The 24,210-nt window shown below is 42.0% G+C and overlaps 1 protein-coding gene across 7 annotated transcripts in view; it reads right to left on the bottom strand.

Annotated features, from left to right (window-relative positions):
* LOC147261946 (receptor-type tyrosine-protein phosphatase mu) overlaps window positions 1–24,210 on the bottom strand; it is a 164,511-nt gene that overhangs the window by 20,049 nt on the left and 120,252 nt on the right. For 5 of the 7 annotated variants that reach the window (XM_086204259.1, XM_086204263.1, XM_086204258.1 and 2 more), the window contains 6 exons: window positions 22,848–22,928; window positions 22,125–22,151; window positions 19,051–19,244; window positions 14,188–14,275; window positions 13,180–13,256; window positions 8,134–8,170 (listed from right to left, as the gene is read on the bottom strand). In XM_086204259.1, coding sequence (XP_086060385.1) covers window positions 8,134–8,170; window positions 13,180–13,256; window positions 14,188–14,275; window positions 19,051–19,244; window positions 22,125–22,151; window positions 22,848–22,928 — 504 coding nt within the window. The remainder of the gene's footprint in view (window positions 1–8,133; window positions 8,171–13,179; window positions 13,257–14,187; window positions 14,276–19,050; window positions 19,245–22,124; window positions 22,152–22,847; window positions 22,929–24,210) is intronic. The other 2 variants (XM_086204264.1, XM_086204261.1) reach the window with 1 other exon arrangement.

Below are 24,210 nucleotides of genomic sequence, written 5' to 3'. Positions count from 1 at the left end.
GGCAGTCGTGCGGAAGTGACTAAGAGGACAAACAAATCGTTAAGAAAAATCAGACGGCTGTCGTGGGGATGTTTTTGGAGAGATTGGATAATGGATTTCGATACGACAAAGTCCTGAAACATTCGGGCTTTCAGCTTCCAAAACAATTACAACCAGTTTTCACATGGAATCCATGAATATAAAAGTTATGTCGAGTCCTGCTGCAAGCTGGTGAGTGAAGATGAAAGTAACTTGTCCTTTGACAGATTACAAAAGGCTTCATTTAATAGAAGAGTGGAATAACATGGGGGGGGGGGGGGGGGGGACCCAGTAGAGGAAGACATACTGCATTGTGATTGTGCTTGCACAATGTGGCTGTCACAATGACCTTGACCTTTGACCTCAAAAGCCTTTGTGGCTCATCCTTGAGTAACAGTGGACATTAGTGGCTGGAAATTTCCTCAAGAGCTTCTGGAATGATCACGCTTATATGCAGTGACCCCGACCTTGACCCAAGTCTTTAAAAGCCCAGATACAGCCTGTGGTTTACACTGGCTTAAGATATTCTAATGTTCTGTTTAACCACATAAAAGACATACATAAATTCCACAGTTGTGAATTTTGAGGCATTATGTGTCTTGACAGCAGAGAAATATGTCATCCCTGTACTATGATGAACACGCACTAGGTAAGGCTGTACAATTAAAAAAAAAAAAAATATATATATATATATATATACAATTATTACATAGCTTAATGAAATCTTCAAACTACAGCAAGGCGCAATATTTGTAAAAGGATAATCTAGTGTCAAAAAATTTAATTAACTACTGTAGCGCTGCAGCGATGTCTTGCCTACGCATCATCTTCTAAAGCTTTAACAGAGCATATTAACTTGCTGTAAGAAAAAAAAAAACAAGACCATCACTTTCATTGGGTCGTGAATGAAAGTGAGAATAATGATGTAAAAAAAAAAAAAAGAACCGTCCTCTGATTACATTACAGTTGCAGTATCAGTCAACACATTCGCAATCAAATATTTCTTCCAACTCACGGAGACGTCACTGTAAGCCATGATTCGTTTTGTGTATTAAGAAAAAAAATCGGCTGATAGTTTACTGGTTTTAAAACAACACTCACATTCCCAACGAAACCGACTCTTCGCTGTAGCCGTTCCTCTTTTCCATATCGGTCATTTCTAATGCGGCTCTTATTTATGTAATGGCTTGTGTAGTGATGAGTTCTATCAGTCAGGCTGGTATCTTCCAAAGTCAGTCTTTTCAGCATAAAATTTTATGTATGTGTGTTATTGTGCCTCAACTGCAAAGTTAATCGCCTGCTGACTCTAGTACCAGTTCAGATATCAGACAGCCCAAAAAAAAAAAAAAAAAAAAAAAAAAATCAATCCTTTTTATTGCAAATTGCTTGCAGTTTTCTCCAAAACCCAATTACAAACTGTTTTCATACTTATTTTATTTACTCATTTTAACTGATATAAATAAATAAGCACTTTTCTGGAGCTTTGAATGAAACAGCTCATGGGAGACATCTACACATACACTTATCAACACATTTGTGTGTGCAATAATACACATATTTAAACTCCACCTCACATAAATGACTCATCTTAAGAACCTTGCTGAGGGGCTGCTTACAGTCTCAAAGATTTAAACTGCAAGTTAGTGGAGGGAAATTTATTTGAGAGCTCACTTGGGGAACTACAAGGTGAGAGCAGCGTTATCAGAAGGGCATGTGTGCAGAAGTTTGGAGGCACTTCACAGAAGAGGAACACCAGTAAGAGTTTCTCTCTCTCAACTGTCAGAGAGCTAATGCTACTGCAGCTGATGCTGTCTTTGGGGAGTAGGCCTGTTCCTCCTCTGAAGCAAGGAGTGTGACAGCTGTAGAAATCCCCCAGCCAGGTATATCACGCAGATCCAGATCACTGTACACACACACACACACACACACACACACACACGCACACACACACACACACCATAAACACGCACAGGTTGCATTCCCTTCTTGCCCATAAATAATAGAGGCAGCAGACTTTAGCATAACGTACACTCACTTATCATTGATTTGCTCTCTCTCATTCAATCTCGCCCCCTGCTGGGCTTTGAGATGTTAACCTGTAAATAATAAAACTTTTGTGCTCCTGGTGACATTTGCTCATCATGAAGGAGGGTAGGGAAGTGCGGCGAAGACTGCAGGGGAAAGCTTGATTAAATTGAACCCTCTCCTGTATCATGAATATTTTCTACATCACCAGGAGGATGCAGAGACTTATCAGAGCTGTTTGCAGCTCCGCTTCAGTCTAACTCAAACCCGTCGCTGGGCTCATGTCTGAAAGGTATTTAAACGATCCGCAGGTCATAAAAATGGGCCGTAGAGAACTGCCTGTATGCCTGAGCTCAGTCTGCTAAGTAGCTGAACTGCAGTTGCTGAATTACTGAGTTGTTGTGTGCTGCAGCAAAATAGAAAAAAAAAAAAGCCTGAATGAAAGAATGACCTATATAATGAGCAGCAGAGCTTGGGTGATGAGGCTTTTATGGAGTGACAGCTGTTCTACCTGCCGTTGTCACCTTGACAGAGCAAAGGGACTCGTCAATAAACCCCCAAACTAATGAGTGTCATTGTAGTTTATAGTGTTCTAGAACAGGGACAGCGTTAACCCACATGTCTGCCATATTAAGCACCCCCCCCCCACACACACACACACACCCCCACCCCCAACCCCTCCTCAACCAATTTATGACAAAGATCTTTAAGCTTATCCGGCACGACTGCAGGCCTCATCATTTTCTGAGCTGCCGTTTGGTCCCAGTGGGCTTTAGTTGAAGTGTCACTCACTGAAAAACTTTACCGGGGGAAGGAAGAGTCTACTTACTCATTTTCAGCAATGCCCAGGTACTCTTTTCAGGTGCTACAGTATGCGGTTTGTCTGACTGAGAGAGACAGGTCTCTGTGTGGCTTTCCTATCATCTCGGGCTGCTCTTTGCCTCAGTGTCAGCAGACTGAGCCTGCCTTCCTGTCAGTCTGCCGGAGCTGATGATGAATTATAAAAGGGGCCTGCTCTCTCAGAGAATACAGATGTTTCCACATACACACACACACACACACACATACATACATTCATTCTTTCGCATTGGATGGCTCTACACAGTGAAACGTCTCATCGTGTGTGCGATACAGCTGATGGAATATGAGGATTTATTATGCTAGCTCAATGAAAAAAAAAAAACAGAGGCTAATTAACTTGAATCGTTTGGCTTCTCGAGCTTTTCATCTTAGAGAGGGTCTGCAATATCTCTCTGACTGCTGCTGAGCACCATGTGCATATTTGTAAATGAAACATGGTACAATGACTACAGGACAACAACAGAATAATCCAGCTGAAATCCTTTTAAAAGGGAGTGTGTTTGCTGACGTGTTTGTGAACTGAACCCCGCTAGGAGACACTTGACAGACAGACTGGTTTTGCATGTTCGACTCGGCGGTCATCTTGTGGTTGTATATGCTTGGCGCCTGACAAACGCAGCACTGCCTGATTGGTATGCCACGTCTTCCTAAAGTAAGAGCAAACAGAGGCTTGTTTTAATTGAGACACTGAGGAAGAGAGGCAATGCACTAATAAACAGGTAATTATGCAACTCCCAGCTCCACCAAAGCAGATTGTGAATCCATTAAGGCCTGTTCTCTTAAAAAAAAAAACAAAAAAAAAAACAAAAACGCCTCTTCCTTTTTTTCACAGATTTTTTTTCTAAAGTGCTACGCAAAATCCCCATGCATTCAGCCCTTTTGTGTGGGAGTGAAGCTCTCGACGCAAAATTCATAACAATTAACCATCAGTCAGACTTAACCTCTGGGGTCACAGTAAGTGCTCTTCGCCCTGCGAATCTCCCGGCCAGATTAACACAGTGACAAAATGTGCCTGTACATGTCAGCTAATCCATTTATTTATTCAGCTTTCTCCCAGACTGCCTGATTAATCGCTCCCACAACACCGATGCAAGGAAAGAGAGAGACGGAGAGAGAGAGAGCAAGCGTGCTGCTCTGCTCGCTAAGGGGTGCGTAAGTGTGTGTCGGTGCGTGCGTGCGTGCATGTGTGTGTGTGTGTGTGTGTGTGTGTGTGTGTGCGTGCGTGCGTACTGAGCAGTACCAGATTCCCTGAATACACACTTGACTGAGCATCAAAGAGTAGTTTAAATTTGGTTTCATAAATATCAGATCAGTGTCTTCCAAAGCCCGACTGATAAATTATCTCATTCTGAGCATGGGCTCCATACGACGAGTTGGTGCAACAGGGCTTTACCCAAGTGTTTCCTCAAGCTCCTTTGCCACTGGCCCAAAAAAAAAAATACCTGCCAACACCTGCAAACAGCTGGCTTCTTTTCTGCAATGGGAACAGGTCTAATCTCCATTCACTCCCAGGTCAAATAACCCTGCAGCAGACACACGTACTCATTGCCTGTGACTGGCATGGATCTAAACACAAAACCCAGGTGAACACAGTAGTTTGTCTCCACCTACAATTCTACAATTTCATTTAGCAGACGCTTTTGTCCAAAGCGACGTACAACACAAGCAAGAATTCAGACTCAACCTGCATCAGTGGTCGGGGTCGTTACTTAGTTTGAAACACTGCGAAAAGATATAAGGTACATTAGAAACCACTGACACACCGTCACAGACCCGCTGAACCCTGATCAAGGCTCTCAGGACAGAGGATGTTGTGATGTGTGCAGATTGTAAAGCTCCTCAGGGCAAATTCTGATCTGTGATTTAGGGCTTTATTAATGAGGTGTGATAAACTGACTGACTGTTTGACTGGCCTCCATGTTGTTTTCCTATGTTATGACTTGCCACCTCCACCAAGGGGCTCATGTTTTCTGTGGTGTTGGTCCATCAGCCAGCAGCATTCGGTGAAAACTATGAGGTTCAACGAGAAATCCTTTCAAACTTTGTGACGAATTTCTGTGAAGAGCGTGAGAATTTTGTCAACAGTGTTGCTGCTGCCAATTTTGCCACAAGACACAAAACTTTACTGTTTGCTATTGTGCTGACTGTGTTTGTGAAGTTGAATCTGAAGCACCAGAAGAAAAAAAAAACCCAAACAACACAACTCCACGTCCACCTGCAATGGGAAATGGATCAATGAGCTGTTTTCTTGCAGGTTTGAGAACCCCCACATGTACGCTGGGATTTGCAGTAGAAAGGAGTATTACTCTTGAGCTAAGCTTCCCTGCCTGTTTATAATAATAAGGACCATGTTGCTTGAGCTACCAAACACCTTGATAGACAGTGCAGTATTCTATTCTCAGGTTATTGAACTAATTTGAGATTCTTAACCTCCATCAGCTCTATGTTATCAGGTCCTGGGTCCGCTGACTCTGGGCTTTACACCTTGTTGTGGTACTCTATTGACCAGCTGGCCCTCCATCCTAGTAGAAGGGTTCACTCAGTTTGTGCATGAAGCCGTGCAGCCGTAATAGCCCTGATTTGATTACCGTGCAGTATAGTGGTTTCTGATACGACTGCTTCTCCTGACACATTAAATTTGAGGTGATCTACTGTACTGATGTGACCTACCCACCGTTTCCAACTTTAACTGCACATAGTGAACAGTTGGCTTCGCTTTCTAGCCTTCTGGACTCATTTCTTCTTCTCCTTTTAGAACTGCAAAGAGGTGCCTAAAGGAGGTTTACATTCTGAATAAACATTTGTCGTGAAACAGGCCTGGAACTCAAATGGTGTAAATCAATATTGGACTCTTTTTTTTTTCCCCACCTCTCACAACACAAGTGGGTATTGAATTACAAGCAAGCTGCAGAAGCTGCACATTTTCCTCGCTTAATCACCTACAAGAAAACACAAATGTAAAATAGAGTTTGACACTGATCACGCTTTCTGAAAAGCAGCTGTCTGTCGGCTGCTTACCCTTTACCGGGACTCCTTTTCCTGGAGGAAAATGAGATTAGATTCTTTATCTCCTGCCAATATGGACTTATTGTTTTGCTTTACAAGTCCCATCAAAATCTAATACATTTTGAACCTTAAGTGACGAATGAACTTCTGCTTGTTCTGACCTGGATGCTACAACTGTGTTTCTCCCACTGGATCTCAGAGAAACTTTTGACACTCATCAATTCCTGTATACCCTCAGAGCAACTGGGAAAGTCAGTCAGTCTGGTGTTTTGGGCTCGGCCCTCTCATATCTGAAGGTATGCAGTGGGCCTCCTGTGGTAATTCTACATCTCTTGTCTCCATTTCTGCATTTCAACTTTCTGATGAAACCAAAACGGTCTTTTTTTTTTTGGTCCAACACAACAGAGAAACCAGTTTGATCAAGTAACAGTGTGATTTGTCAGAATCTGACAGCCAAAAATATTGGTGTTGTTTCATCCTACTCTCCATTTGATCAGCAAATTCACTCAGAACTCATCAAAACTGTTTTTTTTTCTTCCAGTTACACAACAAGTCTTTGTTTCATCCTGAAGTGATTTATAGTGTTAAGTCTTCAGATGACTCACAAGTTCTAAGCCAGACTTTGAACTAAAGCAAGTAAATCTGACGATGTACTTGACCAGTTTTTGCTTCCCTTTATTAGCTGCCTCTCATCACTCTGATAATCCTAAGTGGGCACGTTGGACCGTATGTTCCATCCTGTGCTCTCCACTTTCAGGATACACAGCTCAGCAGGACTTTCCCTATCAGGCTCCCTTTCTCTGGAATAATCTCCCTGCTGGCATCAGACAGTCTGACTCTTAATCTTTATTTAAGTAATCTTCAATTGCATATTATTTGATTACTTTAGTTGTTATCCCTCCATCTCAAACTTTAATTAAACCCGTGTCTCTCCAGCCAACAGGAATGCTGTTAACTTTCTAAGAACCGTTGCATCTCAGTTTTTTCGGTCCACAAACACATGAGAGTCCAAGCACTGTGTCTCTCTCTCTCTCTCTCTCTCTCTCCTTCCCCCCTCCTTCCTTTCCTCCATCTTTTTGTTCTTTCCTGCTTCTCTCCAGTGGATCACGGACTGTCCAAAGGTGCTCATGTCCTGTCTTTCCCCTGTGTTAACAATGTTCTTGTCTATCTTCTTTGTGTGTGAATTGTATATTATGTGGTTTGTCAGTCTACGTGGGCGTTGATGTAGCTCAGGTCCTCACCACAATATCCTCCTTACTCCACTGGTCAAAGTTTTGTTTTTTTAGACATTTTACGTAGTTTCATGACAAATACAAATAAAAAATAGCTAGCTTTCATGACAAATACTACTAAAATAGCTAAAAACTAATGCATTTTTGTGGTAGAGCTGGGTATTTCTCTTCTGGTTTAATCTGCATTTTTCTTCCAGCCAACCTGTCAAACCTACAGTTTCTGTTGAAACTGATATTTGGAGACTGTTTTTAACGTCATGCCCTTGTTAGCTCTCCATCAGCCGTTGACACTCAGAGGGACAACCAGAGTTTTTCCTGTCATAGTTTCCTCCAAGAGGAAACTGATGCAGGAGGAAACTGTCCCTTGCAGTTTCTCTAAAGCAATGGTAGTTGTTTTTTTTTTCCCTTACATCCTGTTCTCTGACACATTCAACCTTCTGCTGTTCACCCCTCTACCTCCACAGATGGAGCTGGCACCACCAGTTTCTGCAATAGATATTTCCCTTGAGTTAAACATTGTAAAAATTATAACTCATATAATGAGGTATGGTCCAGTCCTGCTTTCATACGGATCAATAAAATTACAAAATGTAGACACACCAATAGGAATTGTTTGCATCAACTTTCAAGGCTCTGGCAGTTTACCACTGGCCTTTGCACCCTCTATTCCCTGGATTTGAATACAAATTGAGGTGTGGGAATTTCTGGTGCCATATGCTATCTATTTATCATTAATCTGTTTTTTCATACTTTAATTTTAAAAGGTGTTGTATGCTGTACAGATTGTGAAAACCCCTCGAGATTAACTTGTGATATTAGGCAATATAAAACAAAATAGACTTGATTTGTTTGCGAGAGTGCCAGCAAACACCAAAAGGGATGTTCTGAGTGATCCATCTGCAAACCACATCCACCTGCTAATCAGCCAGGCAGCCTTAAACTCCCACAGCCCAAGAGCTGGGTGGATTTTTTTTAGTTTTCTAACTCTTACCTTGAGTGGCGATGTAGTGATTTGGCCTGTGATACCCCTGCAAACAAAACAAAACAAAAAAAAACAGGATATGAGATGATAAGTCACTTAATTTTCCTCCTACTCATAAAAGAATAGCTGTTGTGAAGTCATTTTCCTTTAGAAACCACACAACAGCTTTGATACTTTGTTTCCTGACAATGAAGGTTGACCCTTCCTTGCAACATTGGTGTTCTGTATTTCCGAGAAAAAAAACATACCCCTGGATGGATTCCACACAAATTAAATGGAGAGCTTTTGTTTCGCAGCAAGAATGAACTCTTTCTGTACCTGAAGAGAACTGTAAATGAATGTGCCATTCTGTTTTCAAACTCCAGCAAGACTGCATGTAGTCATGCTGCCAGCAGTTTGCTATTGTACACATATTTAGTTCTCTATTTCACAATCTGAATGAAGAAAAACCACGACTGAAAGCTTGTGACGGATATAAGATGCATAAATACTCTCTGCCGTACACACTACATGCAGCGCACCTCTGGAGTATGCAGCCAAAGTGTTGATAATCCCCAAGATACAACTAACAGCACTGATCTTCACAATAGGCCTCTAGTCTCACGGATTACTCTAATCCCTTCAAGTTTTATTTGTCCAATTCCTTGTCTTCTCTCCAGAGATATGAGGCAGGAAACAAAACATTAGGACTTAAAGGCTCTTCCCCGGCCCTGCCTCCTCTTGATTGTCCCCCTCCCCAACCACCCACCCAACCCTGCTACTCTGCTTATCGCACTCATATTCAATTTAACTTGGACTGTGATTAACGCTCCTGCAATGAAGGGGGGGGAGACACAAAGGATATTTCCCTCACTCTCTCTCTCATCCACATGGCTTCTTCAGCTATTCAGCTGTCCTCCATTTTTAATGACTTCTTTATCTCTGGACTGAGGAGGAGATTTGTTTGTGCTTTCATGTATGTTCTGTCAAGTAAAGTAGAGGCCCAGTACGCTGCTGGATTAGAGAGGCAGAGACAGAATGAAAGGAGGGCCCTGACAGTGAGTGTCAGGTGAGTAGTGCTAACTATAAATGGACTTGCAGCTTTTCATACATGTCGAACTATAACAGTGTGTTTTTATGATCCACACAGAGCGCTACATGTCAATACTGAAATAATCGAACATGCTTTAGTTCCGGGGAGACTTAAATTAATAAAGAGGAATTGAATGTGTTCTATGCTGTTTGTATTTGGCTGCCTTGCCTGTTACAAAGATAATTTACATCAATTTGTCCTGCTAACAGTGGGGTGCTGCATTTCTAAAATACGCAGTTTGAAAGGTTTTTGCCTGTGGGCATGAATTTGTATTTTCCGTCCGAACATCATCTGATTACCCTCTTTTGCAAACCTGAGGTACCAACATTTTCACCAGGAAAATATGTTAATGCACTGCCAAATGCATTTTGGAGGAGAAGAGAAAATAAGAAGAGCAAATCGTGATTACAAACACGGCAAAGTGAGCAAGAAATCCTCAGATTAGCTGTGTGTGAGTAGTTTGGAGGCAATATATATTTATTCCAAATGTTTCCAATTATACATAACTAAAACACATCAACTGAACTAATAAGGGTCCCTAGATAGCTCTTTGTTTCCCTCTTTTTTAATGATGAACACCTGCAGTCATAATCCAACAAATGGCAGGGGGGGTCGTAGTTTGGGCAAAGAAAAGCAAACGCCCGTGTCGCTGTATCCGTCTTGCTGCTCATTTCTGATGACAAGCTCTGCATCAAGATTAGGGCAACATAGTTTTTTGGTTAAATATCAAAAAAAAAAGTCAGTGTGACCCATCTTGGAGCTTCAAGTCAGTATAGACTTCTTTTTTTATTGATATATTTAGTTGTTTTTATTTGCATATTGAGGAAACTCAAAATGGTTTATGCTGTGATCAAAAAAACAGAACAAAAAGTAAGTACAATAGACACATAGTGTCCGCGTGTACTGCAGTGGACTATTTGCATTTTCTTGATGTTGAGTATAAATTATGTTTCAAATTATAATAATAGGGGTGGTTAATATACTGATGGTTCTGAATATTGTTAAAATCTTGATTTAATATAGTGAGAATTGTCATGGACATTTTTGCAATTTTTTGCATTTGTCATCAAATGCCATGTGGAAATAACCTGAATGAACAGCTGAACATGTAATACTTGGATTATCTGACTTGTCTTCTCAAAACAGAATATTGTGATATATATATATACATACACACACATACATATCTGAATCATAAAATGATCGTCTGAATATTGTGATATTCATTTTTACCCAAAATCACTCAGCCCTTATGTTAAATAATCTGAATTTTTCACAGGCAATTTTTGGGGCACCTGAGTGTCTTAAATGCGTGCCAGCAACTCCAGCAAATGATTTCAATTTCCAGTACAGTGGACAATCCTGAAAAAAACCTCAACATGGCAACTAAAAGGCCATTACATGATATTTACTCACCACCTAAATGCTTATGAAAATACCAAATCATCTGCAGAGAAAAGAAACATACCCAACTGACTCCACATAATCAGCAATACAATAACAAACACTGCAGGAAATGTTCTACACATAACAGTTTATTGGGCGGGACAGGCTTTTTGATGGGTTAAAAAGCTTTCTGAAGAGTAAAAACATCATTACCCATGTGTCTGCATTTCTGCTAAGTACTTCTCCAATGAAGCTGACAGAGCGGTGGAAATCCTTTTCAATCACAGCCCTCTTTAATATGCGTATATTCTTATCTTATAATGGGTCCTCTCTATTGTGAGAGCCTTCTTTGCAGCACTACTTTTCACACCATAATGGACCATAAACTGAATAGCGAGAAAGGTAAATAATTTAAGCACCCTGCATTTGCTGTGGCGCACCTTGCATTATGAATTTATGTTTGAAGGCATAACAAGAGATTACAAATTACCACATTAAAGGGGCGGGGGAAGAGAAGATGGGAGATGGAGTGAGAGTTTTCTCCTGAACACAAAACCACTTAAGGAGTCAGGTACATCACGAAGCCATTACCCACAGAACGGAAGCGTCTGCTTAGGGAGACCAATGAGCTACTGCGATTGGTCACATCCTGCTACCAACACTGCTATTAACAGCAAATCAGGTCAGATCAGGAGAATCTACAGTGTATTGTGTGAGATTACTTGGATCTGTTTTCTACAAGAGGTCTCACGCCACTTTTTAATGACTTTTATGTGCTGTAAAGGTGTGCGAAGCCAGCTGAGTGCTTGTAAGTGCTGTGATGCAAGCGCTCCCGTGTGGTATGACTAAATCACTGTAGATCACGGCTGTGTCTCATGTGATCTACTAGTCTGTCCGAGAGCTTTTCGACAGCAGAGGGATAGGGAGCTGCCTGCTGTGGATATGAAGCAGAGGGATGCTGAAAAACTCTCTGAATTTTTTTAAGACTGCCTCACTAACAAAATGACATCAATGGTTTGGTCAAACGCTTAAAGAGCACACCTAGGTTTAGGGAGATGCACTTATTTGCCATCTCCCCCGAAGCCAAACAGGAAGATGGATACCCTTCTCTTGTCTGTGTATACATTAAGGAGCTGAGACCCACAGAGACCAGCTGACTGCTACTTAGCTTAGCACAATGAGTGGTAATGATGGGCTGTGTAGCATATGTATACTGTGTGTGTGTGTGTATATATATATATATATATATATATATATATATATATATATATATATATATATATATCCATCCATAGAACTAGAGCCCTGTATATTATACTTTGAAATAACAACTCAAACTCCGAAACAGAGGTAGAACTACTACTAGTCTGAACTGACGCAGCACCTAAAATCTTTGGTGGCCAAAACAAAAATTTTGACGAGTGACGGCTACAAGTAATCATGGTTGACTTTGTCAGAGAAGGCAAGGAAGGTTTTGGGCAAATCAAGAACCTGAACCTTATCTATTTGGATATTAAGCAGGCAAAACAGAGGCATGCTAACCTGCACCTCTACCACTACTCACTGTGCTAAGCTAACTAGCGTTCAGTGTCTCTCGGTGGGGCTCTGTTCCCTGACGCACAAAGAGGAGAGCAGCGTACCGATCTTCTCATCTTGATTTGGGGAGGACGGCAAATAAACCCACTTCCCAAAATGCTGGCATTATCCTTTAAAACAATCTAGATTTGTTATCTTTACTAGTGACTTCTATAGATTGTGCAAATCATAAACGTAGTGGTGGAAAGTCTGAAGAAAGGTGACAGTTTCACTTTGGTGAGAAGGTCATCCGCTCCATCTTTTGTGTTTGTTCATACAATAATGCAAAGAAAAAGTCAAGGTTGGTTTCGCTTATTTTTTCCAATTTTTCCTGAACAAAACCAGGTCATTTTACACATCAACACAATGAAATATTAAATCCAGATTTAGCAGATCACAAAAAGTAATGTGAATTCTTTCTGTACCAGAGAAGTTGTTTGACACAAACAACTTGAATCTTTCGCTAGATGGATAAATGTTGTGATGTATAGCAACAAAGGAGTTAGAACCACACCAACATTTTTTCTTTTCTTTTCTTTTTTTGGATTTACTTCAATGCTCCAGTTCAAATTGCGATGTTCAAGGCAGCATACACTCTGAAGATACTCTGTGTAGCTTTTGGTCTTGTTTCATCTGTCTTAATAACTGCACTGCAACTTCTCTCCTTTCCTATCATTTTTGGCTGCATGGTGTTGTTCAAAGCCAAGTCCAAAACTATACCCTCAGCTTCCCTTGTGTGCCAGTTGGTCTTTTTTTCTTTCCCAGTGCTGTCAGCCTCTGATCTTCATTCCTCTTAATATATCCGATGCAAAGAGTGATACGGCAGCCCTCTTACGTTGAATATAAAGGCACTGTTTTTGTGTGTGAGAGTCTTTCTGTGTGTGTCTGGATGTGATGGGCAGGCAGCAGGGGCTGTTTATTCCCCGAGGCCCCCTGCGACGGCGGCACCAGCGCCCTCTCCCACCCCGAGAGGAAGCGCAGTGACCTTTGCGTTGGTGGCGCTGGCTGGTGTGTGTACTTACATCAACGTAATTTGCATTAATGTAATCGGAGCTCTGTTCCCCCTCCAGGGCCTGCAGCCTGACACGGGAGTGATCATCTGGAAAAGAGGCAGAGAGGAAGAAACCGGCATTGAATTAATCATATTAACGAGGGCATCAGGAGGAAAAAAAGTGTGTGTATGTGTGTGTCTGTCTGGGGGGGGGGGGGGGTGGATAGGAAACAGAGTGACATACAAGAAATAAAGGGAAGATGGAAGAGCATGACCACAGTCGCATCAGACGGTGGCATGAGTGGAAATGAAGAAATGCAAAATGATGGAGGTCGTCATGAGTCTGAGTCTGTCTGACCAACACTGTGACGCTGCCGTCACGTTACAACTGTCATGGCGCAGCATCAGAAGAGGACTTAAAAGTTCAAAATCAAATTAATCTGGAACTTCTTAATCTAGGCTGTGTGGGATTTTTCTCGTGTAATGAAGTGAAAACCTCACAAAACCTTCATTAATAGGGCTAGTGTGTAATAATAGAGTACAGGTGCCACATAAAAACCCACTGTCCAGTCATTTTGATTTTTTTTTTTTTAACAAGGAAAGTTCCAAATTAACACTAAATTGTTAAAATTACAAGTCATCTTGACCGTGAGAAGGAAAAGGTAACATTGGGGGAGTCAACAGTAGTGGATCATATCAAGGTTTTCCAGTGACTGCCGTCATCTGGTTTGCAGAGGGGTTACAATGAATTTTCCAATTCCTATTACAGCTCAAATTCAACATTTTCATAAATACTGCCAAGGCTGCACATTGTGTGCCATATGCTGCACGGCTTATTTCTTGTAACTGAAAAGACACTGCAGGAAGATGATATAAAAGTAGATTGGAAAGGTCAAAGCTGCTCTTGTTGGCTGATAATAAAACTCTGTTTGAGCAGCTTATAGTTATCCAGAGTCACAAGCCTGGCCAATAAATCAGCCCAAAGAATGGGAACAGCACACAAAAATTCATGAGCACTGAGGAGGTGCTTTGTACACACATGCAATAATATTCCCGTATCGGTTCTTCATGCGGTTCTCATCCTTCTTGGCAGAGTCCCATGGCGCAGACTGTCCTTCAAAAAAACTCTGAAAAGAGAGAAAACAGAACAGAGAGGGGTGAGATGAAATATGGTGTCATGTGTGAGCACTCTAAATGATAACCAGGCTAAAGAACACAGTCTTCTACTTTCAGATCTACCAAAAAAACAGGAACGGAACACTAGCAATAGAGAGGAAGACACACAGAGAGATATATTCACACCATTATTAGACATGAAACACAGGGAGGATGGTGGATCCTGGGGAGCAGTGTCAAACAGTGAGAGCCATTAGAGCAGAGGCGGTGGGTGTCAAACTTTTCCCCCTGCGCCACTCTGCCAGGCGGAGCCACCACAGCGGCTGTCTGTCTGCCTCATCTGAAGGACTCAATCAGCACAGCGCGGGGAAAAATAAAGCCAGCTCATTGTCTGCAGATCAAAACTGCTCCACTCAGATTACCCTCATGAAATATTTATCATCTCTCACTAGGGAGATTTCCATTCTGATGGCACACCAGGCACAATTAAGCCAAATTATGAAAATACATTTCCACTGCCAGTGCACCGCTGTTCGGCGTGGAGTGGGTGGGGTCGGCTCCGAGCAGACTAGCCTTTACAAAAACACGTTATTGTTCTGGTTTTTTGATAGTCAGCTAATGCACATTTGAAAAGTCAACTGCTGCATTAGAATTCTGATCATCTGCAAATAAAGATTCAAGAGCACTTATTGGAGGTTAAACAGATTGTGTGCAGAGTTTCTTTTAGTGAGGTAAGCCAGTCTGAGGATGCGTTGTCTTCAATCATCAGCCTTTGATGGTCACATTCATCTCAGCTCTAAGGCAGGCAGCAGGCCGTTTGTCTGGCAAATAAAGACCTTTTGGACACTGCTCAAGGACATATTCCTGTGCTAAGTCCTAAGGATTAGTGATTTCACTGAAAACCAGCTCAAATATGCTAAAAATATGTCACATCCATTCAGTGAGGAGGGAAGCATGTCTCACAGATGGATTGTGTGGGTCTCCTCATCCATGGCAGTATGTCGTGAGTAAATGCACAATGTCATTCCCTCTGCCACATGCAGGGGTGTAAAACTGTTACTCTGGGGCTGGTGACGTGGGGAGCCCCAAGGGGGAAGACAATGTAGAGGGCAAACAGGCTCTTTTGGGTGCACAAGAGGCTCCAAAAGTGGTTGTTGGGACCCCCTGCGGGTCATTGGGAGTCAGATGGGGGGGGGGGGGGGGTAACTGTTTTTTTACAGATAGAAAATAGCATTACATCTACTTTTAAACACAGGTTCAATTTTAAATTTGGCTGCTTGGTCATTTAGTGAATTTGTGTGCAATACGTGTACGCTTCAATCACACTCAGGGACAGTGGGGGTTGCTTGTCTCTGGAACCTTTATTTTGGGGGTTCTGAGCTGGAAATTTTAAGAACTAGAGATCTAGGCTGCCACACACCTGCATTAAAGTCATTAAAATGCAATTACCAATATATGCTCTCGAAAAGGCAAACCCATATTTGTGGTCTTTTTTTTTTAATATATATTGCAATATTTTGTAATACAGGAAATAATAAAAATAATTAAACTGACAACACTATTTCCTTTTTGAGGGAGTTTTTGCCATATACAGATATTAATCTTGATTACTAGGTAATATGGACGCTCCAGTCACTACTGGATCATGCGTGTTAAGATGCTAAAGGTTAGCGGAGCTGCACACCATGTGAGTGAGCAGCCGAGCCTCACAAGCATGAAGGCGGCAGTAACAGGAGAAGGTAGCTCCCTAAACCAGATTCCATTGGCTTTTATACAAACAGCCCCCCCCCCCCCCCCATCAGTCTCACATCGGCAGGAGTGTGTCAACAACCATGCAGCAGGTAATATTAGGCTGGATCTTGTTACACCACCACACCTGCAGACAGTTTTTCAACCTCCACGAGTTATTCTTATTGACCCAGATGCAACTGAGTCACTTTAATTACAGGCTACGTGCTACAGTACAGCCCCTGCACAGTTTCTCGATTAAGTTGTTCTTTTGTCCGTAACCGCAAAAGTGAGCACCACAGTACTTTCTCCACATATGGTCACTTTGGGAAAATCAACATTAATCGACAGATAACGAAATAAACACTCGCAAAGCAAATAAATAAATAAAAAGGGGTGGCGACACAAAGAAGCATGATTGTTTATTTAATTGCCCTGAATCAATTTATCATTAACTGTGTGAGGGTATAGGAGACTCATTCAAACCGACTAGTGTTCATTTGTGTGGGAGCCAGATGCAACACATTTCCCTGTGCACAGGACGAACAGGTAAAAAACAAGTGACTTGCATTGACGACATCATATTTCAAGTTCCTGCTTCAAACTGTGCATCAGCGTGCAGGAGATTGTGTGCATGCAAATGCTTTGTTATATTGGAGATTAAAAATAGCTTTATAAAGCTTTTCAAAGTATACATCATGTCTTTGCGGTGAGGCGTTATGCAATATCATTTTCATTGTTTTGCTGCTGTTTTAGTACCTATGATCTGTCTGTTGGTCTCAAGTGAACATGAACTTGGCTGGTCTGAGATCGTGGCGATAGCACACATACTGTATGTACAGAGGCAGAGAAACTCAGCACTTACACAACCTTCTTTCAATATCTGATAACAAGGTTGCACTCTGTTATAACAGAATATCATCTCACTATCCTGCGATAACAAGCTCGTTATATCATGACAACAATTTACAAGTCATTATAAGTGGATAATTCTATCTTTATCCAGCGAAAACGGCCATTATGTTGAGATAACAAGTTTGCCAGTATCTGATTACAACATATTACATTTTTACCATGAAATCCAAAAATTACAACAGCGTAAAAAAAACTACAATAAAAGATTTCTATGACATCCTGTCTCAGCTTCTGTACATACGCAAAGCCACCTCTTACGATCCACGTTTAATGTACGTAAGAATAACTATAGCTTATATGTATTCTATGTTAAAAATCAATATTTTTCATTTAATGACACATTCTTGATTTATTCCCAATTTCTTAAAAAAAAAAAAAAGCAGTATTCTTTTTAAAAGCTTTATAAACCTACATCTGGAGATCGAAATGTAGAGCGCTGATGCATCAAGATACAGTTTCTGGTTCTATAAACATTTCACAGCGACATTTTCAAGACCTGACAGGACACAGTTGCCACACATCTCATCTGCATCTGTCAAATGCTTGTGTAGGTATGTGTCGCTTCTGTTGGTGAATGCCCTTTTCATGACTATGTCACATATGTGAGATACTTTTAATCCCACAGGGCTTTAACAAATAGCCAACAAGCACCATCAGTCTTTCAGGTGTGTTATATCATCTACATTTAAAAAAAAAAAATAACCAAAAATATTGGCTTACCTCATTTATCTGATCCAAAGTTAACGTACAGAATAACAAGAAGCATGGGTCAGAGAGAGATATAGTACAGTGTAAGTCAACAGGTTTAGAGGTGCACTCGGCTCCAATCTCATCATTAACAAAAAAAAAATAAAAAATCAAATGGTTAAAAAGGGCATTAACCTTATGACAGATTAATATAGAGAAGACAGAAGTGGAGGAAAACATACAAATGAATCCTTCTAGTCTAGTGAGAATGAGCTCCGTTATGCACAGCATCCCACAGCAGCGGGCTGTGGAGAGCTAGGGGCCGGGGGTAGGGGGACAAGGGTCAATCAGTCATTGCAGCGCACTCTCTTTTGATTGACTGATCAGCAACCATGCAATGTTGGCTGTGAGAATCCAACTACCTTTATCCATAATGGATTAGGCCTGGAGGGCAGCCCAATGCACCCCAGCCCCTCAATGATCGGATGCTGCATGGTAGCAATGGGAGGCTGCATTATTTAATTCTGCGCCCATGAGGGGCAAGTGTGGAGTTAATTACTGATAATAAAACGGGAGATGTAGATCAGTAAAGAAGAGAGAGTTTAAAGGTAAATAAAGAAGACATTTAAGTTGAAAAGTAAGAAAATCAGGACGGGTGAATAACGAAACACACGATGCAGGTAAGGGGTAAGAAGGAAACGCATAAGAAGACTGTGGTGATACAGAGAAGATATTTGAAAGATGGATTTATAAAGCATAGCTTGAAGCCATCAGGGTGAGATGCGGCTGGCTGGTGTGGTGATGAGGGACGGCAAGGAGGCTGGAGCGCCGCCAAGCCCTGCCAGCCTCTCCTGCTAATGAGTGGGAATGAGAGTGATGCTCTTGTGGGGAAAAATCTTTTGTTTTGGTGTCAGTGAACGGCATGGTGTCAGATTACGGTTGCTGTTGTGTGACAACAGTCTTAGGAGAGCAGCAGGCTGAGAATGCCGGGGCAGTAGTCAGACCTGACATAAATAAAGGGGGGGGGGGGGGGCACAGCAATCACACAGTGGCTAGTCTTTTGTTTGGGCGGGAGGGGGGGGGGGGTGTTCAAATGTCTGCTTGGAGTCTCCGATTGGAACTAAGAAGGCAGCATTTGACACACAAACACAAGCACGCAAAGAAGGTTGCAAATAACAAAGCACAGATGAACAAAAAAAGTGAGGCACACTGTAAACACACTGAGACGAGACCCATTAACAATTTATCATAAAAGTGCATCTGGGGAGAAACAACAACAGTTCTGCTGTGCAGGGGAAACAGTGAAAGACAGACACAGATAGAGGAACGTGGGGCTTCACACCACAACACAGATGAAGCCTCATATCACACATTTCCACTCAAGGTTCTGTGGAGATGTAACAAGTCTATCAGCAGGCTTTATTTGTGTATAGTGACGGGGTGACAGCTCTCCTACCTCGTACTCCTCCTTGAAGCCGTAGCCCTCTGCACATTTCATCTGGGTAATGTGCTGGAGGAGGTCAGCCACGCGGATCGCCGGGTGCAGCTGACCTGTCTGGTACGGCACATCAACGGGCTCCCGCTTCCTCAGGGAGTGGGTGTGAGACTGCACCAGGCTGCTGGTGTCGCTGCCCATGTTCTGGCTCTCATCTATGGGGCACAAATACAGGGAGAGCCGGGGCACATCAGGACAGGATGCTAGCAGCCAGAGGTGCATAGAATAGTAAACAGTTGTAGGGTACATATGGGTGACATCATGACAAAGTGCTTGAAGCAGTAAATGTATATTTTATTAATTTATGGACATATAAAGTTGAAACAAATTGCTCACAACTGTTCCAAATAACAGATGGCCCATTATCTCATTTACTGATAAGCATTATGTCACCACCCTCCAGATTGACAAACAACTCTCAACTAGTAATCTGTTCATTATGGATGGTCACAACGCACAACATCATTGAGTAATAGGATGAGTCATGTGGTGGGAAGGTTCCGGTCCATCTGTCTCAGTGCTGGAAAACATAACCTACTGTACTGTGCAGCAACCTATAGCCATTTACATATAAAGGCCCTGCAGGTGTAGCACTTTAACAGAATAAACGTTAAAATACACATGAAAATGCTGTAAAACAACACATTTGCTTTTCTTTTTTTTATTTTTTATTTTTTTTACTGGCAATCCAGTATGTTGGTTTGGGTTATAGTTCATATCAAGAGTCCATTCCAGCTCTTTCATACTGTAATTCAGTCAGTGGCAGACATGAGGCACAGATGCTGTGGGGAGCCAGCGGACGATGGAGGGTTTCCAGAAAAATGGAGGAGGATGTGGGGGTGGGAGGGTGGGACAGGGAGGGGGGGGGGGGGGGGGGTTGCGGTGGGCCACAGTGAGCATGTTGCAGCAGGCATCATCAGAAGCATCACACAAACACAGCGTGGATTCAACCCTGCCACCCAATCTTCCCCAAAATATGAGCCAAAAAAGAAAAAAATCTTAAACACCCAAGAGGGAAGCAGAGATGGGAGGAGAATGCATGGGGTGATGCTGCCATGGGGCACTGTGTGTACTTTGACCATGCTAGGCTAACGGTGGCTTGGTGGCAAGGTACGGAGGGTGGTGAAATGCTAACATGTCCACTGGTCATGCAATAAATGTCATAATGTCCATGTCAGAAGCAGCCTCTCACTTTTGGCTTGCTTTCTGAGTAAACACCACCTCCTTCCCCCAACCCAGGGCCCACTTGGGAAAACTTACCATTAATGGGCACTTTTTAGATAGCAGATACATTAGAGGTTACGTATGTAAAGAGAAAGAGAGGAGAAGAGAGAGGAGAAAGGGGGTAAGCAACAATACAGCATGAGAACCTGTCACAGTGTTTTAGATCTACGCTACGGGCAAGATCACATGCCTTCTCAGCCCAAACTGTCTAGGTTGAAAGCCTATATTCAAGGGGGATGTTGAGTGGATGGATGGGGCAATTTCAACACTGCATGACAAAAGTAAAAACAACAAAACAAGGAAGTCATGGCATTTAAGGGAGAAAATAATGGTGAAATAGCTGTCGCATTTGGAAGAGGCTGTAATTGTTTCAGATTTTTGACTTGCATATTCTAATGATGCCAATTTTTTTTCTTTTTGAGTATTCTGACATTTTCAATTTCTTCCTCTAATAGCTATAATTATATTTGCGTGTGCTAGTGGTGACACCTGTATTTAGAGCACCATTTTTGTTGTTTTTTTGGGGTTTTTTTGTGTTTTTTTTGGAAAGGATTCTGCCATGAAATCAAAAACATTAGCAATCCTCAATGATCTAATCAGTTTTGATCATTAACCTCAACTGAGAGACAATGCTGTGACTGAATCTGTCACAACTGAGAACATGTAACCTTTTCTGGCTGCCGTAATTTAATGTTAATTGTTTCATGCCTCATTAAATGTGGAACTAACAAAAGCAGCTGTCATAGAGGCGCTGATGAAAGACGCCGCTTGAAGTTGCACTAATGTGAAGAAAATAGGCCCTAACTGTAAGTAGTGCACTTCTAAAGACAGTTATGCTACTTGTGGAGAAGCTGTTGTAGAGTTGCTTGGTGAATATTTCCTTCTTGGCCTTGAGTATTAAATTATTACAGTTCTAGTGCCCCAGTTAGCAGCTATTATGTGCTCCACTGGTATAAAAGCATCTGCTCGCACTTTAGACTGCTCTACATCTTCAACAAAGGCCAATAATAAGTAACAGAACAAAATGCTTTTTTCAGAATTCTATTTAATCACGGATTGGGATGAATAAACACGGGTAAAACCAAAACAAAAACAAGTAGGTCACTAGCAGTTAGCCAAAGGCAGGGGGAGCGACATTAAAAAGAATAATAGAAAAGGTTGTTGTGTTGGAAGGAGGGAGGGGAGTCAAATGAGTAGTGAGGAGAGAGGGTAGGGAGGGGAGGGCAGCGCAGCTAATGCTAGACTTTAAATGATCAGCGTCCCTATTTTGACTTTTTTTTTTTTTTTTTTGGTGAGGGGTGTTAAGAGATTTTTCTGTCTCCCTCTCATACTGTTCCCCTGCATTTGATTGCTGTTTGTGTTTCAGTGCAGCTGTTATGGCAACTGCCCCGCTGTTGCCCCCCTAGACACTCCCCCCACATCCAGTCCACATGTCTGTCCATGCATATGAGAGGTCAAACACGTATGTGACATCACACGCACGACACGCAATGCGGATGGGATGGAGTAAAGCCAGCATCAGCCCAGGAGAGAACCCCTCAGGAGGGAGAGGAAGAGGGGAGATAGGGACAAGGAGGAGGAGGAGGGGAGGAGGGGAAAGCAGCAGGCAGGTATGAAGGTGAGGAAGCCATCTTTTATAAAAGAGCCAACCAAACCAAAAATGGGGGAAAAAAAAAATCTGTGCTTTTCTGTCCTCACACTTTAGTTTTCAAACAGCCATTTTATGAGTGCTATGAACTGTTGTCTTTACTTTAAGCATTGACTTTATACTAAATAATCAACAGCAATGGCAAAAGAAAAATATGTCTCACCTAAGATGGCAGTTGGCACAAAGGGATCTGCTCGTACCCCCATAACAAGTGCAGAAGTTGGAGGAGGAAAGAGAGTTGCAGTAAATTAAAAAAAAAAGAAGCCAAGAATCCACAAAAACTACACACCAAAAATCACGGACAGTTGTTTGGCTTCCTGCCCAACACCATTACATGAATCACACATTTTCTGAAACAGCTAAATTGTAATTTAGTTTGGAGGTTAAAGACGTGGTTGGTTCCAAAACTAGCTGCCCTTTACTCAAGCTAATAATTGAGCTGCGATCTGATTACACAAGGCATAAAATTATAGATATAATTTGAAACTGCAATTATAACTGAACAGTTAAATTCCAGTCCAGTACACCGAAATAAACCACTTTCTGTAATGGCAAAGGGTGTAGCAGGGTGTATCTAAAGTCAATTTAGCTTCCCTCTCATTTGTGAAATCGCTTTCTAATTTGTAAAGCAGATAGCGTTAGGTACCAGATACTATTAGGTAAATTCACATCACGTGTTAGTGAATTAGTCACTAATTTACATAAAACGAAGAGGTCTTAGCAACAACATGAAACACATTAATTCTTATTTGGAAAAATTATCTCCACCGCTTACTTCTTTTATTCCTGCCACGTGCAATAATTCGATAACTGATTTTCACACCCCAGGATTTAACTTCCTGTCTGACACATGTGAGTAGTGGGAGCTAATAGAGTGCATGTTTACCTGGGTAGTAGGAGTTGGTGGGGATGGAGGTGCTCAGAGTGTTGGCTTTAGGCAGCGTGAAGGAGGAGGGTGAGGAACCGGCTAGAAATGGAAAGAAACACAACACAAGGCATCAAAAGTCAATGGTTATTCTGAACTTCACGACATACAACATTGTTTTCAAAATTACACTTGAAAGGATCGCTATTGCTAAATAGCAAGAAGATATCATCTCACTTGCCCTATGGGAAATCATTTTTCAGCACGTAATTCGGTTTACCCCCTTGGGCAGCAGCATGAATCTGAGCAATTCAACAAAAGCTGCACAAAATCTTTGATTGATGGACAAATACAATCAGAGGAGGCTGAGTAAAGAGGTGTCTATGCTTGTCTGACTCTTTGAATAAAGTTAATAAAACAAACTAAATTTTACAAAAATATAACAAAGTCACGTAAAAGATGTCGTGCACCATTTTGCACTTCATCAGCACTGCAGGCAAATGTAGATCAAACCAGATTTTTTTCCTTTTTTTGGAGTGAGATGGGTTTTTTTCGTGACAGTGGAAACACACGGAATCTCATCTTTTCAAATCTGATCCGGGCCACTTTCACATGTGGTCCTTTATCAAATGCAGATCTGCTGTTTTCTTTTTGTTTTTAATTCGTGCAATTTTGACGTCACTCCAGAACAAAATTTATCGCAATTCGGCAGAGATGGGAGTCCCTCTGAAAACAAACTGCGAGACGGCTACAATCAGGTGTTCCACATCGTGAGTATTTTGGGCGCCACTTGAGGGTTCATACTGGGACAATTACTTCTGCGAGACTTTTTCTTGGAGAACCAGCTCATGTGTGCATTGCCGTCAACAACTGCGCTGGAGCTTCCACGAGACAACAGTCCTGCATGCGACTTCAGGACTTTTCCATGTTGGAAACATGAGCTCACCAGTTCCTTCTGAACGCAGCATGAGTCTCTAGTACTACTTGTTGCACTTTGTAGTTTGGCCTTGGTGTCTCGCAGTCTCTCTGTTTCCACAGATCCACCGGAGCTCCATCTCTCTCCTCCAACCGCCGCCTGCATCGCCCTCCCCCCCCACCCCCCCTTTACTTATCCCATCCAGTCATCCAGTCCCCCATCAAGCTGGCTTGCTCTCCGTGCGCTCCCCTTCCATGAACCAGTCTACCATCCAGTCCCCCATCAAGCTGGCTTGCTCTCCCTGCCTCCCCTACCAGAAGCTTCCTTCTTCAATTGTTATTAACATTTCCATGTTTCCCACATTCTGCATTGTAAACTGTTTTCTTATCTGTAACAACATCTACTGCACGTCTGTCCGTCCTGGGTGAGGGATCCCTCCTCTGTTGCTCACCCTGAGGTTTCTCAGAT

Source organism: Aulostomus chinensis, chromosome 5 (assembly GCF_037954235.1).
Source record: "Aulostomus chinensis isolate RoL2024-O1b breed Wild chromosome 5, RoL_Achi_v1.0, whole genome shotgun sequence".
Classification (NCBI taxonomy): Eukaryota; Metazoa; Chordata; class Actinopteri; order Syngnathiformes; family Aulostomidae; genus Aulostomus; species Aulostomus chinensis.
This window is presented reverse-complemented; position numbering and strand designations above follow the sequence as displayed.